We start from the raw sequence: 19,358 nt of genomic DNA, 5'->3' as shown, positions 1-19,358 counted from the left end.
CATTGAAAGCAAGATTGTTGTTCTAGTGCCAATCATCAGATTATCAATCTCGAGGGAGAGTGATAATCTGATGAATGGTGCCAAAACAATAATGTACTCTGACTCATCATTAGCTGTTATGCCTCCAACAATGGTGGTACTGTTGGTGAGTTTAAATTTTGCATCGGAGCTGTGAATGGCTACACAGTTATGGGTATAGAGGAAGTAGAGCAGGGCACCAAACACAAATCCTTGAGGTGCTTCTGTGTTCATGGCCAACGAGGAGGAAGTGTTTTTACCAATTCTTACAGATTGTGGTCTGCCTATGAGGAAGTCAGGAATCCAATTGAATAGGGACGAGCAGAGACTCGGCACCTTGAGTTTGATGATAGATTTTGGGGGGGGATGATGGTATTAAACACTGAGCTGTTGTCGATGAATAGCAGCCGACATTAGTGTTCCTATTGTCCATTCTGGTTCAATGCAGAGTGGAGAGCCAGTGAGATAGCAACCTCTATTAATCTGTTGTGGTGGTTAGTGAATTATAGTCAGTCCAGGTCCTTGCCATACCATGAGTTGATGTGTGTCATAACCAACCTCTTAAAGGACTTCATCGCCATGGACATCTGTGCTGATGGTCTGTAGTCATCAAAGGATGTCTTCTTTTTTAACACTGTTGCTTATTAAAACAGACCTTCATTCACGGTTGGCTCAAGAGTAATTCGGGAGAGGAACTTGGAACAACGCAGAAATGACAAGTAAACGGCGAACTTAGTCATACCCGTGGGAACTCGTTAAACTCTTGATCATACACTTGGAATCTCGTACACAACCACTAGTCTTTCACTCGGGGTATCTCGTGGGTCAGCTTGCACCGTGAGACAGGGCTATTATACCCAAAATAGATATCTGGAATGTAACTGGCAGAGATGATGTTGGAATCGGAAACAGTCACAATGTTCAAAGAGGTGTTTAAACAGATAAATAGGCAAGGCATGGAAGAATATGATCATAATACAGATAGCTGGGATTAATGTAGATGGACAGAAAGGTTAGCAGACATTTTGGGTGGAAGGGCCTAATTCTGTGCTGTAGGTCTCTGTCACTGACCTAACAAAGAATGTTGCTGAAGATTGTTATTGCCCGTGTATAGTTTTAAATTCAGTGCTGAATTCTAAATTAAAATGGATACCATAGTGAGGCACAGTTTGGCTCAATTCCCCAAACTATTGTAGTATCTCAAACTACAGATGCCTTTACATCTGAAGAGCAAAGATTGTAGTCCATTTTCAGGACATGAGCATATAATTATTTGAGATGTATTCATTGAGATGTCATTGAAATGAAATGTTGAACAAAGGCTTTATCTGACCAGGTAAATGCAACACATCTTAGCATATTATTTTTCAAGCAAGGCTGAACTCTATAAAAGTAGTTTCAAATCATTTGCTGCCGGAGAGATCATGGATTCAAATTGGTGGGTAACTGCAACCAACTTCAAAAGCTCTTGCCCCATCCCTTCCACTCACCTTCTCTATCAGTTATGTTCTCTCTCCTTCAGTCCAAACAAGGATCCTCACTGGAAACATCATCTGTCCATTTCATGCCACAGATGCTGCCTGATGCACTGAGCTTGGCTTCATGGATCCTTCATTGAATCACATTGGAAATCGCTAAATAATGTGAAGGAGCGCATTCCATACACTTTAATCTGACTGTTTCATCGGGTAAACTCTTATTGTGCTAGGATGTAGTTGTCTTGTCCGGCACCTACTTCTCCACATGGAACATATAGAAAAGTATTGTCCCTTTTACCTCCAAAGGGAATTCACCTCCATCATCATGGCTGCAGTCTACTTCCCACCGCAGGCAGTTATCTGGATTCTGTGGGCGATGTTGGAATCTATGGGGTATACTGTGAGCAACAAACACTAGATGGCATATCCCAACACCTTTTCCATCAGTTAGAGACTTCAACTAAGTTAGTTTAAAACTGTCACTTATAAATTACCACAAACACATTTTCTGCAATACCAGATCAAGTACTCTCAATCACTGTTACTCCACCATAAAAAATGCTGGTAGACTCAAAATGTTGGAGTAACTCAGTAGGACAGGCAGCATCTCTGGAGAGAAGGAATGGGTGATGTTTTGGATCGTGACCCATCTTCAAACTATCAAAAACAGTTATCGCTCTATCCCTTGCCTTCACCTTGGGTGAGAAAAAATGCCCCACCCATCTAAGCTCCTCCTTCCTGCATATGGACAGCAACTTAAGAGCACAGCTCTGGTGGAGAGGCTTGCACAGAGCAGATCAGGGGAGGCAGAGCAGCAACTTTGTGAGTATTTGGTTTTGGTGAATTGGGTGGTGTTCAACCACTCAGCAATGAACCTGAACAACTTCATAAAGAAATGCACAGGAGTGTGTTCCCACCAAGACTATCCAAATGTTCCCTAACCAGGAGGACTGCAGCCTATTGAAGACTCGATGTCGAGCATTCAAATCTGGCAATATCAGATTTGAATGCTCAATGCACACTTTGAAAAGGAGAACATCAGGGCCCCACAGCCCCCAACAGCACCGTAATCTTAATCCAATACTGTTGCACGAGAAAGTGCCTGGGGAGGGGGTGCTTTGGGTGGGAAGGGATGAGTGAACCAAGGAGTTGCAGAGGGAATGGGCTCCGTAGTAAGTGGAAAGGGGTTGGGATGGGAAGATGCAACTGGTGGTAGGATCATGTTGAAGGTAGCAGAAGTGTCAGAGAATGTGTTGGATGCAAAGGCTGATGGGGTGAAAGGCAAGGACAAGGGGAACTTTATCCTTGTTCTGTCTGGGGGAGAGGAAGCAAGAGCACAATTACAGGACATAAAGGAGATGCAGGTGAGGGATCCATCTACAACAGCAGTGGTGGAACCATGTTTACAAAATAAAGTACATTGTGGATGTCCTAGAATATAAAGTCTGATCTTGGGAGCAGATGCAGCGGAGACGGAGAAATTGCGAGTAGGAAAACATACTTGGCATAAAGGAACTCCTCTAGTATCTTTGCTTGTTACCGCCGCCGACACAAAACGTCACGTTCCTTCCTCCAGTAATGCTGCCTGACCCGCTGAGTTACTCCATTTTTTTGTGTTCATCTTCGGTATAAACCAGTATCTGCAGTGCCAAGCCGGGCAAAATGACTCGGCGTTTAGGTTGCCCGGCGGCACTTTGGGTGGTCATTGGCACCCAGGCAACCGCTAATTTTGAGCCCTGAAAGTACTGTAACAAGTTCTTCAGATAAGAATCTTAATTCAAATTTGGTTTCATAATATAAGACATCGACAAGAACAAAGGACATTTATTGTCACATACACCAATTGGTGCAGTGAAATTTGAGTTATATGCAGCACACAAATAAGATAAACACAACACTATAGAATTTAACATAAAACATAAAGCATCCCCCACAACGGAATCAACGTTTCCCACTATGAGGGAAGGCAATAAAAGTTCAGTCCTCTTCATCTTGTTCACCCGTGGTCAGGGCCTATTTGAAGCCTCTGCAGTTGCCACTACGGACGGGTCGATGTTTCAGGCCCTCTCGCCTGATGATGGTAATCCGGCGTCAGAAGATCACTCTCAGCGGCTTGGAGTTTCCGATTCGGCCGCTTCCTACCACAGACTGTTGCTCCCGACGTCCACAGGCCGAGCTGGGCGGAGCTCCAACACTGGCGACCTCGGCGAAAGATCCCAGGCCTCCGCGATGTTAATGTCAGCGCCGCCCGCGGCTGGAGGCTCCGCAGACCACAGCCCCATGGTGTTACAGTCGGCAATCCCAGCACTCCGGAGCCTCCAACACGGTGACCCCAGCAAGGCATTGGCCGCTCCGCATTGGTACCTCAGTGCTGCGCCAATCCAGATGATAGGCCGCGAGAAGGGGGCGAAGATGCGGCTCGGAGGAAAGACGCATCCTCGACCCAGGCAGCGACTGTGAAAAACAGTTTACCCCTCAGAAAAAAAGCAGAGAAAACCTCGAGAAAGACGACTTAAATTTATACTGTTTTGCACAGGTGTCCATGTGCTGTTAAGCAGATATAATACCATAAAAATCCCAGGAATATTGGGTTTCTAGCTGCATGGTGCAGCTTCCTGAGATTAAGAAGCTTTGGAACTGCTCTCAAACTGGCTGAGTTGTGCTTGCTGTTTATATGGAAGTTGCTTTAAATTAATAGTTTGGTGGGGAAGTGAAAGTTCCATTTACAAGCCCACATTAGCAATACATTTGATTAGCTTTAATAATAAATGCAATGTTTCCCTTGTCCCATGTAGAGTATTTTTTCTTCTAATGCAATCTGTGGACTATTTATGTCTACGACACTGGTTCCATACTGCCATGAATGTGGAAATTAGATTTTCTCTGCTTTTTTTCTGAGAAAAAGCATCCATGGAAACTAAGTGCGACATCCTCAGCAATTCTTGGGAATCCTTGGCCCATTACTGCTCAAAGTGGAGAATTACAACCTGGCAAAGTACCAAAAATCTTATTTCACGAAACATTCAAAGACTACATAAAACAGGAGCACATGAACCTTAAAACCTACATTCCAAACTTCCCTGGCAATGTCTCTGATTTTGAAAATTATGTTTTTCTCTTTGCCAGTTCTGATGAATGGTGTTTAATCTGAATTACCCAGCTTCTTCCAGCATTTTCAGATGTTGAAGAATATTTTATATCATGTAGGATACTGGATAAAGTAGATAAGGAGAAACAGTTACCATTGGCAGAAGAGATGGAGCTATAGAGCAAGGTGATTGGCAAAAGAACACAGGATTTTTTCTAAACATTGGTCAGAATATGGAATGTACCAGAGGAAGAAACGGAGCATGTACCAGAGGAAGAAACATATGACCATGGAATTTAAAAAAACAACTGGATCTTTACTTGGTAGAGGGGTGGGGTAGAAATACAAGGCTATGGGGAGAACGCCGGTTCATAAAAAATAACTGGATTACCTTTGTATAGAACTGATATGGACTTGATGGCAGTGTTCCCTAGTGGACGCGTTTTGAAAAGTTTTGAAACCAGCGCACAACGAAAGTTTATGTGCGCACAAAGGATTTTGAAATCCGAAAATCTCCGCTATAAAATTTCTCCGCTATAAATGAAAGCGGAGACATTTTTTTCCCGAATTTCAAAATCCGCGGCCTGATCCGGCTCCGGGGACAGCTGCACCCCCCTCTGGCACTGGGGAAATCCAGTCCGCGGGCACCGCATCAGTTCCAGAGCTTCACCTAGGGGAGGGCAGGGCTGCCCTTCTCAAAAATGGCGGCGCTGCTGGCAGGAACCCAGCGGTAAATGGACGGGACTGGACATTGGAGAGGAGGGAGAGGGATGGAACTGGGGTAGGGAGGGGATGGGGGATCCTCAAGATGGGGTTCTAGAATTGGGGGGCTAGAGCAGGTGGAGGGGTGAAATATGTGATGAGTTGAAAGGGGAGAGGGGGACGTTTTGACAGTGTTTCCAATATCAAGATCATGTTTCATTTGAAAAATGAAATTTGCCTACAGTCAAGTGTAGTCTGTATGGTCATAGACACTACAATGTAACCTAAAATGTAGTAATCAATAATTACGCCGTATCATACAGTATATAATTTATACTTATTTGTAAAATTCTCATCATATTGACTTTGTTGTTCAGGTTACGAAGATCCATTCTGTACCTGGCTTATTGAGTTTTTATTGAAATAAATTTTGATTCACCATGTCAAATTCAAAGGATGCAAAGGGTGTGAAGCGCAAAAGAACTGCAAGCTGGTTTAAAGTAGAATGGCTTAACGAAATAGTAAAAACTGCTACCCCAAAAGCTCATGAGGTCATATATTTGCACAAGAATTCAGTGCGCACACACATTTGTAATAGCATAGAAAATTGCACAATACAAGATTTCTGCGCACACGAACTACTAAAAATTAGAGGGAACATTACTTGATGAGTAATGGAACTTTCTTAATTTCGTCCATGTTGCTTTCATGCTTTATTTTTGATCCTCAAGATGGGCTTTCCTCTGTTCTAGAATTGACTGGAACCTTCTGCTAGCAGCAAGCCTATACTGCTGTGGAAATATGTGATGAGTTGAAACAGGAGAAGGTAACCTTTTGAACCTTCTTTCCAATTTATCAAGATCATGGCTGAGATCAGATCAGCAAATGTGAAATTTGCCTACAGACGCCACCCATGTGTATGGTCATGTATGGTCTGAACATTTATTGTTATAGCCTGAAAATATTTATTCAAAAATGGTATCATAATTTAAAAAAAAATAAGAGTAATCTATTATCATAATTATAATGTCTGAATCATTGATGTGATGTGTGCAGAGAAATAACATTGATTATTAGAAAGATTACAATATCCATCTTGTTTCATGGAGATAATTCCAGGATAAACAAACAAAATGCAGCATTTATTTCTCAATTGGCTATAATATAACCAAAAGGAGCAAGACATTAAAATCTTAAATTTTACTTCGGAGTCACGTGAGTGACTACCTGAAGAACCCGCTCAGTGCGCAGGCGCGGCATTACGCCAGCAGTGCAACAGCGGCGGCAGCTGGAGTCAGGCTCTCCAGCTGCACTTTAAAAACGGACCGTTAGGTAAGTATACTGAGAGTGGAAAATCTAACGAAGAAGGAGAGTCGAGTTTGTGTTGTATTTCAGAATGAGTACACTCAGGAAAAGACTCTCGAAGAAAATTGCCCCTGCTCAAACTCCACCAGAGGAGCGTTCAATCCCAGGGGGGCAGCAACCGACGGCAGGACCGTTTATAGAGCGCTCCGCTATCCCCGAGACCGAGCCAAGCCCAGTCCCGCTAATGCCTGAACGACGGACAGGGAGAAAATCCACTAGAAAATCAAACCGGCCGGTCATTTCCGATTCGTCGGAGGGGGACATGTCTCCACCCAAACGGAGGAGAGACAGCCGCCTGAGCTGCATACAACAGCTCTTGGAGCAGATGCTCCAGTGGGATACGCAGAAAGAGCGTTCTCGCGGAGGAAGGTCAGGCACCTCCTCCACAGGGTCTTGTGCACTGCCCTCTGCTCCCTCATTACTGGAGGCTAGCATTGGTGACCAGGGCTGGGCTGGTCTGGAACAGGGGCAGGCGGACGAGTTCGGGAGTATGCAAGGGGTGCAGGAGCAGGAAGAGCTGCTGGGTGTGGTGTGGTGGACCGCTATGTAGCAACCCCACGTGCTGGAAGACCGCTGGAACCAAGATTGGCGGCCAGCATCAATCATCTTTCAAATAAGCCCTTGCAGGAAAAGGTGCTTTCTGAGGCACTAGAACTCTACACAGCACCAGAGAACTGTGAGGCCCTCAGAGTGAAGAGTGTGAACAGCCAAATCTGGGGGCACGTGGGGTCACACATCCGTAACCATGAATTAAAGCTACAGCGGATCCTAAGGCTCCCGACGTCGGCCATCACAGCCTTTGCTCGTTCCGTGGAAAGCACGGAGATGGATACCTGCCAGCAGGATGTGCTGGCATTGATGTGCAACATGCAGTTTGAGATCAATAATCTCCGGCGAGAAATCATAAGACCTGCCCTCAATCCCAAATTTGCTGGCTTGTGCAGAGCCCCACTGCAGAGACGGACGCTCTATTATTTGGGACAGACCTCAACAAAACTGAGGGACATGGAGGAAGCAGCAAAAACTTTCGGCCTCATGAGGGCAGGGCCCGGGTCGAGCAAACCAAGACCTACAATACCCAAGCGGCCATACCCCACGGCATCCACCACTCGACGTCCTCAATATGGGACTGGTGAAAGCTCGGGGACCGCATTTTATCCCCAAAGATCTTTTTTAGATCAGGGCCCGGAGCGGACCCCATGGAAAATGCGCCACCCCCCAAAATTGCCAGCACATCAGACAAACAAAGTCTTCAAGCAAATGAGGAAACAGAAGAGACGCCAATAACCATGGAGGTAGGTGGGTCTGGTTCCTGCCAGCATATAGAGAATAAGGGTGCTTTACTAACAGGGGGGAGATTACACTTGTTTAAAGAAGCATGGGGTACGGTCACGAGTGACAAGTATATACTCAACAGCATTAGTGGATATAAAATACAGTTCATGACAGAAAAAACGCCGCCAGTTCAACATTGGCCCCAAAGGGTATTTTCTCCCTCCGTCAAAGAAAAACACGTGAGGGACAAGCTGAACTGGTGAGACTTATCACAAAGGGGGTCATCGAAAAGACCAAACATGAACCTTTGGAAGTTGTATCAAATATATTCACTAAAACCAAAAAAGATGGTGGATGTCGCATCATCATTGACTTAACATCACTAGATAAGTTTGTTAAGTGTATATACATTTCAAAATGGAGACATTTGTTACTGCCAGACAACTGATTTCCAAAGGATACTTCATGGCAAGCATTGATCTTAAAGATGCTTACTATCTAATACCCATACACAAGGCTCATTGCAGATACCCTAAAATTTGATCTGGTTGGGGCAGCTGTGGCAGTACAAAGCATTCCCGCCCAATGATCTAAAGGTCAGCCCCAAGATGTATTCACCAAAAGTACTGAAAACCACAAATGGCAATACATACACGAAAAACAAAAACCATATTGTCATGGCATATCTGGATGATATATTCTGATAGTAGGGAAAACGATCGAATTGGCTGTGGCAGCAGTATCAGCTACAAAGCAGCTCCTCGAAACTCTGGGGTTCGTCCTATATCCAGATAAATCTAAGTTGAAGCCATCCACTATCATGGACTACCTAGGCTTCACAATTAACTCAGTCCATATGACTGTTACCTTGCCGAAGGCAAAAATGGTTGCATTAGCACAATCATGCAACAATTTAATGGTCAACAAACGACCAACAATTCGACAAGTAGCAAGAGTGATTGGTAAAATGGTAGTAGCATTTCCGGCTACACAATTCGGACCTTTGCACTATCAAAATTTACAAAGAGCAAAGGTACAGGCACTAAAACGACATAGAGGTCATTATGATCGTGTCATGGAATTACCCACTGAAGCAATATCAGAGCTACAATGGTGGGCAAAAAATGTTTGGCATAGTTTCAGCCCTATTATCATCACTAACCCTACTTTAGTTCTTCAAACAGATGCCAGTGCTCAAGGCTGGGGAGCAACTAACTCCATATCCAGCACAGGTGGTAGATGGACTAACCTAGAGTCATCATTACTATTTACACCGGGCATTAACTATCTAGAGATGTTGGGCGCCTTTTATGGTTTAAAAGCATATGTATCTAATATGCAGCACTTGCATGTTCAGTTACAAATTGATAATACTATGGTGGTGGCTTATATTAACCATATGGGCGGCTTAAAATCATTATCATGCGACAAATTTGTCAACATGATTTGGCAATGGTGTGTCGAAAGACATATTTGGCTATCAGCTACCTATCTACCAGGTAAGCTACACACAGTGGCAGACACCAGGTCACGCAAATTCAATGATAACATCGAATGGATGTTAAATCCTAAAGTATTTGTTAAAGTTATTAAGCAATATGGAACGCCAGATATCGATTTATTTGCATCAAGACTAAATCACCAGTTACCTATGTATGTCGCTTGGGAACCAGACCCAGAGGCAGCAGCGGTAGATGCCTTCACTCTGGATTGGGGACATTTCTTCTTCTATGCTTTCCCCCCCTTCTGCCTCATCAGTCGGGTACTTCGCAAAATACAGATGGACTCTGCTTCTGGAATTTTGTGTGATATTTGGGAGCACGAGAAATTGAGAGGAAAAGGTTTGCATAAGGCAAAAGTGTGCAACGGTGGAGGGATTAAAATTAAAATATATTGATGATAGTGCCACATGTTAATGGGTAGGGCAGAATGGGGATTATTTATAACTCAACTAGAATGGGAGACAAAAGAAGTTGTGAGGCCTTAATTTTGTTTTGAGTGATGGGTTAGATCAATTGAATCTCTGGATAAAAGGGACAGGCGGATTCTTTGAGGTGGGAATGATATGGAAGGCTTGGCATGTTGAGAGGGGGTAGTGTGGAATGCAACGCTCATTAGAACATTGTCTTGGCGGGAAGAATGAGTTACTTGTATTTTGACACTGAAAGATGAGAGAGCAAGATTCAAAAATATTTTATTTAAGGGGAAAAAGAGTCATCTTCTTATCTGCAAAGTAGTGTACAACTTTGGTCAAGCATGTTGGGCCTGAAAACACAATGTTCCATCGGGTTCCTGTGTTAATGGCTAATTGATTCATGTGGAAATAATGCTTCAGTTAGGGTGCTTGAAAATGTGGAAGGTGTTCTGACAATGTTGTGGGATCAATGAGAGAGAGAAAAGTATGTGGATGTCTGCAATTAAATTGAGGTGAAAGCAAGACTAAAGTATACAAAAATGTACTTTAGATGGTCCGGAGTAATCTGATGAAAGCTTTTACTGTGACGCTTGAGAGGTTGAGGTACAATGAGTTATGAGAATGGCTTTGTCTGATAAACAACCTGAATGTTGAGGACTGCAAGGCTGAGGGATGCCAGTAAATGTGGACCCCCTCAGAAGTCTTCCAAAATTCAGCATGTCTCCACTGATTTATCATTTTCTATAGATGCACCATGGAATACTCTCGACCATTGTTAGTCCACCATCAATGATGTCTTTCGCTACATTCTTCACTGTCGATTTGGAAAATCAGACCACCCAGCAGTGTTTCTTCTTGCACATAGGCAGCAATTGAAGAGTGCTGCTCCAGTGGTGAGGATTGTACAGAGCTCATCACGGAAGGCAGAGAAGCAACTTCACAACTGCTTGACATCAGTAAACTGGGCGATGTTGAAGGATTTAGCAATGGACAGGAACTAATATGGCACAGCCGATACAAACTTTATAAAAATAATTTGAGGAAGAATGTGTTCCCATCAAGACCATCTGAGTGTTTCCCAACCAGAACCTTTGAATTTGGATGTCCATTATCTACTGAAGCCCAGATTTAAGGCATTCAAGCCTGGCAATACCGGGTCATTATAAGAGATCCAGACAAGACCCCAATAAGGCCATCTAGAAAGTGAAAAGACACATTTGGTTTAAACCAGAAGATGAGACAAATATTCAGCAGCTGTGACAAGGGCCTGCATGTCATTACTTCCCTTAAGATCAAACCACATAGTAGTTCAAGTGCCATCATTGCATCATTCATTCCCAGATGAGCACTATATTTTCTATGCTTGCTTTGAAAGGGAGAACATCAATGTACCTTCTCGGGAGCCCCTTAATTCCCAACAACACTAATCTCCGTCACCGAGGCTAATGTCAGATCTTTCACATTGGTGAACCCTTGTAAAGCCTAGCCCCAATGGTGTAACTAGCAATGTTCTTAAAATCTGCATGGACCAACTGACTGGAGATTTTACGAACTCATCGACCTTTCGCTCCTAAGGTCCAAGGTCCCCATCTGCTTTAAAGAGGACATCCAAATCCGGGTGCCCAAGAAGAGTAAGGTGACATGCTTCAATGATTACCTATTTCCTCGGAAGATTGAGGAGATTCAGTATTTTCAAGGTTTCAAGGTCAGTTTATTGTCATGTACCAATTAAGGTACAGTGAAATTCACGAGTAGTGAGTATTTTGACGCCTACTCTAGGTGTACGGAAGATAGCATTTGTTGTATCATGGCCTGGTTCAGTAATTTGGAACAGGAATGAAGGAGGCAGCTGGAAGTGGTATTCATTATCTGGTCCATTATGGGTATTGACCTTCCCAGCATCAATGGGATCTACAAGAGAGTCTGCCTTAAAGGCAGCTCATATCATCAAAGACCCACACCATGCTGGCCACGCTCTTGTTTTGCTACTTCTGTGAAGAAGGTACAGGACCCTGAAAACTCTGTGGACTGACTCTGACTCAATGAGAATTGAGGCAGAGTTGATGGGCATGGGAAGCAGTTACATGGAAATAAGTGTCAGAAAAGATTTGTTCCAACAGCCAGCAATGGGCCAGATGGCTCCTTCATGATGTTGTTTGGAAATAAGATCAATAAATGGTTGGACATTTGCGAATGGTAGAATGGTTAATTCACTGATCTGTTATCCTGACATGTGCATTCTGATTTAAATTTGATTTCAGATCCCACTGCAACAACTGAGAAATTTCAATTAATAAAATAATTCCTGATTCCTAAGTAAACACGGGAATGACCATGCAATTAGATTATTACAAACTCATTTGGTTCACTGAAGTCCCGCAGGGAAAATTATCTTTCTTAACTAGTGAGGCTTATATTTGACAGTGGTTCATTGTTATCCCTTGTGAAAGAGACCTTTATAAATCGGTTGTCAAACTTTTCTGCCATAGATGTCCAAATCTAAAGGGGATAAATTAATGAAAGAAAGCTATCATTTGTATGACAAACCATTCATTTTTGAGAACATTTACATTGATTGAATCTTGAACATGTTAATGATTTTCTGGGCCATAAGTTGTCTATCATTGGCAATATCTTGTGCAAACTTTTCTCATTGACAAGCATTGATAACATTAATCAGAATCGATATGTGTGCTTTGGTGTTCATGTTTTTTGTGCTTTGGGGGGGGGGGGGGGGGGTTAGGGAAACGGATTAAAAGTTCTACACAACTTAAAATGTTGCTTCCTCTATCATCCATTGATACATTTAATTACTGCCAGCATTTTATTTTTTATGGGGAAGAGATAGTGGACATGTGATAGAGAAAAGTTTGCACAGAAACAAGTTGGGGCATTCTATTGATGGAACCCAAAGGGCCAAAGGTCTGCTTCTTTTGTCACAAGAAAATATGAAAAAGGAAAAATTGAAAGGTTTGTGGAAAGATTTAATAAGAGTGGCACAGCTCATAGAGCTGCTGTCTCACAGTACCAGCAACCTGATTTCAATCCTGACTGTGGGTACTGTTTGTGTGGAGTTTGCATGTTTTCCCTGTGACCACATGGATTTTCCCTGGGTGCTCTGTTTTCCTCCCACATCCCAAAGGGCAGGCCGGTTTGTAGGTTAATTGGCCTCTGTAAAATTGCCCTTAATATGTAGGGAGTGGATGAGAAAATGGGATAATGTATCATTGAATGTACCAGGTAATGAAAGAGTGATCAGTAAACAACATGGATTCAGTGGGCTAAAGGATCTATTTCCATGCTTTATCTCTTTCTAAATAAAAGACAAAACTTGAACAGGGATAGGAAATGTCATTTGTATAAATTGACCAGTTTAAAAATTACAATATGCAAAGAGAAGTGAAGCTAACATTTTAAGAAAAATTGGGGTCATGCTAAGGATAGCATTCAATTATTTTTTTATTTGAGTAATTTGAGATAGGAAGCACATTAGAAATTAGCCTGGAGCCCTCAAGGACATGCTTCACTAGAAATATAGGGCAGGAGACTATGCAGCCTATGGAGTTATACTGGCTCATAGTACAGCTATCAAATAGCTCATTCCTTGGTCTTTCTCCCTTGCCTTTGAATTATTCTATCTCGGCTGCCTATCCAATTCTCTTTTGAACTTTGTAATTTTTCTACTGAGTAGCGATTTCCCTTGCATCCCCCATGTAATTGTGGTCCAAGTTTTAAGCGTGATGTCAGGTCTTTGAATTTTTGGCTGGAACAATCATGATCTTTTAGCGCCTCTATCAAATCTCGGTGCAACATTTGCAAGGGGAACAGTCCTGCCTCTCTGTTATAACTCTACAACATCAGTCGTCCACACCATTCTAGTAAACCATTTCACATAGTTTTGAAGCTTTTATTTTAAAGTGCAGTTATCAGAATTGGACCGAGTGTTTCAGTTCTCGCCAAACCAGTCTTTTAAATTGGCTCTTTGCTTTTGTACTTTGCCTCTTAATGAATCTCAATACTTTGACTACCATTTCAAAGTACTTTTCTAGACGTACCTGTAGCTCGTGCAATTATTCTTTGAAGATCATCCATTATTCTGTTAAGCGTCCGATGCAGCTTAAGTTATGACAGCCTTTGTATTTCAGCTAACTATGGAGTTTGAAGGTCATCTTGGTATTGAGCATATCAGGTCTGCATACCATCAATTTGAGCAGGAGTTAGGGTATTAAGTAAAGATATGCTCAAAAACTAGAGTGATATTTTTTTGATGGAAAATAAAACTGTTCTGTAGGAATTTCTGGAATAGGAGCAGGGAGGTTCTACTGCAGTTGTACAGGGTCTTGGTGAGACCACACCTGGAGTATTGCGTACAGTTTTGGTCTCCAAATCTGAGGAAGGACATTATTGCCATAGAGGGAGTGCAGAGACGGTTCACCAGACTGATTCCTGGGATGTCAGGACTGTCTTATGAAAAGACTGGATAGACTTGGTTTATACTCTCTAGAATTTAGAAGATTGAGAGGGGATCTTATAGAAACTTTACAAAATTCTTAGGGGTTGGACAGGCTAGATGCAGGAAGATTGTACCCGAAGATGTTGGGGAAGTCCAGGACAAGGGTGCTTAAGGATAAGGGGGAAATCCATTAAAACCGAGATGAGAAGAACTTTTTTCACACAGAGAGTGGTGAATCTCTGGAACTCTCTGCCACAGAGGGTAGTTGAGGCCAGTTCATTGGCTATATTTAAGAGGGAGTTAGATGTGGCCCTTGTGGCTAAGGGGACCAGGGGGTATGGAGAGAAGGCAGGTACGGGATACTGAGTTGGATGATCAGCCATGATCATATTGAATGGCGGTGCAGGCTCGAAGGGCCGAATGGCCTACTCCTGCACCTAATTTCTATGTTTCTATTGCAATGTTTAAAATAGTGAATGCCTGATAACAGATGAAGACTGAGCATAAACTAGGATATCCTAGAAATTCCAGCACACTCGAACAGTTGTGATCAACTAGTGGCATGGCAGACCCCAGAGTTCTGACATAATTCCTGTAAATCTTTGCACTCTATCCAACTAGGTTTCCTAACTACTTGCTGTATCTGAATGCTTACTTTCACTGCAAGGTTGTGCAAGGTCACCCAAGTCTTGTGGCACCTTCCTGGTTTCCAATCTATGGACATTGTTGATAATCTGTCTTTTGTTATAGAAAATCAACATGGATAACCTCACATTTTACCCAACCTGTCTAAATCACTTTGGGAACCTCTTGGTACAGTTCTTGGAGTTCACATCTCTAACTTTGTCGCTTGCCAATTTGGAGATGTAATATTTAGATCTATTGTGTTTAAGTAGCTAAATGGAGTCCTGGCATTGATCTCTTACACACAACTTGTCACTGCCAGTCACAGAGGATAAATCAAGAACTGCAGATGCTGGTTTAAACTAAAGATAGACACAAAGTGCAGGAGTAACTCAGCAGATCAGGCAGCATCTCTGGAGGAAAATGATAGGTGATGTTTCGGGTTAGGGCTCTTATTCAGACTAAAGGCTAGTCAGAAAAAGGGTCCCAACCTGAAATGTCACCTATCCTTTTTCTCTAAAGATGATGTCTGACCAGCTGAGTTCCTCCAGCTCGTTGGGCAGCATTTGCTGTGATGCGGGGTCACGACCCGAATGTCAACAATTCCTTTTCGCAGATGCTGCTTAGTTCCTCTTTGTTTTGATTTGCTCTAGACAGATACAGTCTTTTGTGTCTAATCACTGAATTGCTCTTAAATTGAGTTGATATGGACTCAATTGACCAAATGTCATCTTGTTCTATAACAATTATTTCCATCATGAATTTTGACTTTGTACATGAAATTCTCTGTACTGCCTTGTTAGTGTTTTCTTACTTAAAAAAAAAGTTAAACCATTATGACATATCAATATGTGATTTGTACACTAGTTATGGTTCTATTGGTTTTGCAACTTTTGAACAGATGTGCTTACAAAAAATTAAGCGATCCCTGTTATAGATGAATTGCTTTTGTTTAATCATTCATTTTCTAAATCAACAAGGGCAATTATTATTTTTACAGGTATTCCATACTTACTCTAATGAAGACTATGATAGGAGAAACGATGACGTCGATCCAGTTGCAGCATCTGCTGAATATGAATTGGAAAAGCGTGTAGAAAGGCTGGATCTTTTCCCAGTGGAACTTGAGAAAGGTAGGAGTAAGAGCCATGGTTTATTTGAACATTTCTTGACCTGAGCTGCACTTTGAAGGGAAGTTCAGATTTAGACAACAAGACCAAAGGACCTGCAGGCGAGCTGGTATGTCTCAGGTAACATTTGTACCATAAAATGTTCAAGAAGGAACTGCAGATGCTGGAAAATCGAAGGTAGACAAAAGTGCTGGAGAAACTCAGCGGGTGCGGCAGCATCTATGGAGCGAAAAAAATAGGCAACGTTTCAGGCCGAAACACTTCTTCAGCAGGGTGGGGGTTGGGCGAGGGCGAGAAGAAGAAAGGAAGAGGAGGAGCCAGAGGGCTGAGGGAGAGCTGGGAAGGGGAGGAGACAGCAAGGGGGCTACCGGAAATTGGAGAAGTCAATGTTCAAGCCGCTGGGGTGCAGACTGCCCAAGCGGAATATGAGGTGCTGCTCCTCCAATTTCCGGTGGTGCTCACTCTGGCCATGGAGGAGGCCCAGGACAGAAAGGTTGGATTCGGAATGGGAGGGGGAGTTGAAGTGCTGAGCCAAGGGAGATCAGGTTGGTTAATGCGGACCGAGCGGAGGTGTTCGACGAAACGATCGCCAAGCCTACGCTTGGTCTCACCGATGTAGATCAGCTGACATATAGAGCAGCGGATGCAATAGATGAGGTTGGAGGAGGTGCAGGTGAACCTCTGTCGCACCTGGAACGACTGCTTGGGTCCTTGAATGGAGTCGAGGGGGGAGGTAAAGCGACAAGTGTAGCATCTCCTGCGGTTGTACCATAAACGTGACAGACAATGATCATGTAAGTGAATCGAACCACCTGCATTTGACATTCAAACTGACCAGCCACACTTACACATTATTGTAACAAGAGTGTGCCAGGTACTTGGTATCCCACAGTGAGGAACTCGTCTTCTGAAGATTTTCCAATCGCTCTCTCATTTTGAAAAAGCACATCCTATCCATGAAGATGGATCATCTCCCTTTCCCAATTATTTCCACTCAACAACTGTCCAACTATGATGCACGGGTTTGGAGTATGGAATATTCTTTGCTTACCTGAATGAGTGGAGCACCAAAAACAAATAAGTGTAACACCATTAACCAGATCAAAGCTACCTTCTTGAAGTCGTCTCATTCAACATCTTGAACATTCGTTCTCCCACCGCCATCGTATTGCACAACTGTACTTGGTAAATTCCACCTGAAAAGCCTTTGGCTTTCTCTAAGCCACTATATTTCTCTAGGTGATTAGTTCCCTTAGCTCCAACTGAGTGCCTTTGAGTCCTTGAAACACTGTCTTTCTGTGCTGTGGGTTCATGACATAACTGATCCAGTACTCTATGAACAATCCATCTGCAGATCTAGTAGTATCATAAAATACTGTTTGACTGTGCTATTCTTGTCTTTAGTTTCTTTCCAATAGCTCTCTCATTTTGAAAAAGCACACCCTATCCATGAAGATGGATCACTTCTCTATCCATTTATTTCTACGAAACAATGATCCAACTAACAGCATTTTCTTGGGTCTTATCCAGAAAATAGTTCAAATCCCTTTCCAGTTGTTGGGGGGGATTTAATTCTGTTAATTGATCTAATTTTTAATACGATCAGTATTTATGAATGTGAAACTGCCAGATTTTAGAAACATCTGTATAACAGATATCTGTTTTAAAATAAATTTATAATACTCGCAGAGTCGATCAGCATGGAAATAGACCTAAGATAAACACAAAGTACTGGAGTAACTCAGCAGGTCAGGCAGCATCTCTAGAGAAAATGGATAGGTGAATTTTCAGGTTGGGGCTCTTCTTCAGACTGAAGGCAATCCATTTTCTCCAGAGATTCTGCCAGAACTGCTGTTACTCCAGCATTTTGTGTCTATCTTTTGTATAAACCAGCATCTGCAGTGCTTTGCTTCTACATGGAAACCGGCTTTTTGACCCATCTCATTTCATGCTGGCCAAAAAGCCCGTCTAAGCTAGTCCCATGTGACTGAATTTGACCCATATTCTTCTCAATCTTTGATATCCATGTACTTGTTCAAATGTTATCAGACTGAAGAAGGAAACCAATCCAAAATGTCACCTGTCCATTCCCTCCACCGATTTTATACAGCACTAGACTAAGTGTCACACAGGAGGCTTGGTCCGCCAACGCAATATTCCACCACTCACCCATAGCCCCCAACTGCACAGGCACAGCTCATTTTCCCTCATCCGTAGCACTGTCTCCCCCTCCTCTTCTTTCCCTTCTCCTCCTCTCCTCCCCTAATCCCTCCCTCGCCTCTCTCTCCATTCCCCTACCCTCAGTCACTCCCTCCCTCCCTCCATTACTCCTCTCTCCTCCCTACCCCCTTCCTATTTCTCTATCCCCCACCTCCACATTCCTCACCTCCCCCAATCCCCCCCCCATCTGCCCTCCTCTCCCTCTTATCCCCCCACTCCCTGCCTCCCATCCTCCTCTACTCCCCCCCCCCTCTACTACTCTACTACCCCCTAACCCTACCCCCTCCTCTACTACCCCCTCCACTCTCCTCTACCCCCCTCCCTACCCCCCCCTCCTACTCGCCACCCCCCTCCTCTACTCCTACCCACCCCCCCCCTCTACTCACCCCCTCTCTCCCTCCCCCACCTCCTCTACTCGCCCCCCCCCCCCCCCCCCCTACTCCCCCCCCTCCTCTACTCCCCCCCCCCCCCTCTACTACCCCCCCCTCTCTACCCCCCCCCCCCCCTACCCCTCCCATACTCGCCCCCCTCCTCACCCCCCTCCTCGCCCCCCCCCCTCCTCTACTCGCCCCCCCTCCCTCTACTCGCCCCCCTCCTCTACTCGCCCCCCCTCTACTCGCCCCCCCTCTACTCGCCCCCCCCTCTACAGCCCCCCCTCTACCCCCCCCTCTCTCTACTCCCCCTCCCCCCTCCCCTACTCTACCCCCCCCCTCTACTCGCCCCCCCCCCCCCCCCTCCTACTCTCCCCCCCCTCCTCTACTCGCCCCCCCCTCTACTAGCCCCCCCCTACTCGCCCCCCCTCGCCCCCCCCCTCCTCTAGTCCGCTCCTCCTCTCCCTCTATTCCCCCACTCTCCCTCCTCTTCTCTTCCCTCTTTGGGACTCGCAGCGGGTGCTGGACACTCTCCTCCGCCGGGATCAGACTCTCCGCTTTCCGTTTGGCGACATCTCCGACTCCGTGCCAGGCCGCTTCCGATCCCTCCGAAAATTGTGCCCTGTTGGAGACCTCCGCCAGCCATCCCAGCTCCAGTAAAGACGCGATGGCTCAGGAAGGGGCGGACCGTCCCGGGGAGTGACAGAAGAGATCAATTC

The 19,358-nt window shown here is 44.2% G+C and overlaps 1 protein-coding gene across 5 annotated transcripts in view; it reads left to right on the top strand.

Moving 5' to 3' along the window:
- Window positions 1-19,358, top strand: part of ppp1r9a (protein phosphatase 1, regulatory subunit 9A) — a 116,902-nt gene that overhangs the window by 11,387 nt on the left and 86,157 nt on the right. For all 5 annotated transcript variants that reach the window (XM_055662567.1, XM_055662577.1, XM_055662542.1 and 2 more), the window contains exon 2: window positions 15,919-16,051. In XM_055662567.1, the coding sequence (XP_055518542.1) occupies window positions 15,919-16,051 (133 nt within the window). The remainder of the gene's footprint in view (window positions 1-15,918; window positions 16,052-19,358) is intronic.

Source organism: Leucoraja erinacea, chromosome 2 (assembly GCF_028641065.1).
Source record: "Leucoraja erinacea ecotype New England chromosome 2, Leri_hhj_1, whole genome shotgun sequence".
In the NCBI taxonomy this organism is placed as follows: domain Eukaryota; kingdom Metazoa; phylum Chordata; class Chondrichthyes; order Rajiformes; family Rajidae; genus Leucoraja; species Leucoraja erinaceus.
This window is presented reverse-complemented; position numbering and strand designations above follow the sequence as displayed.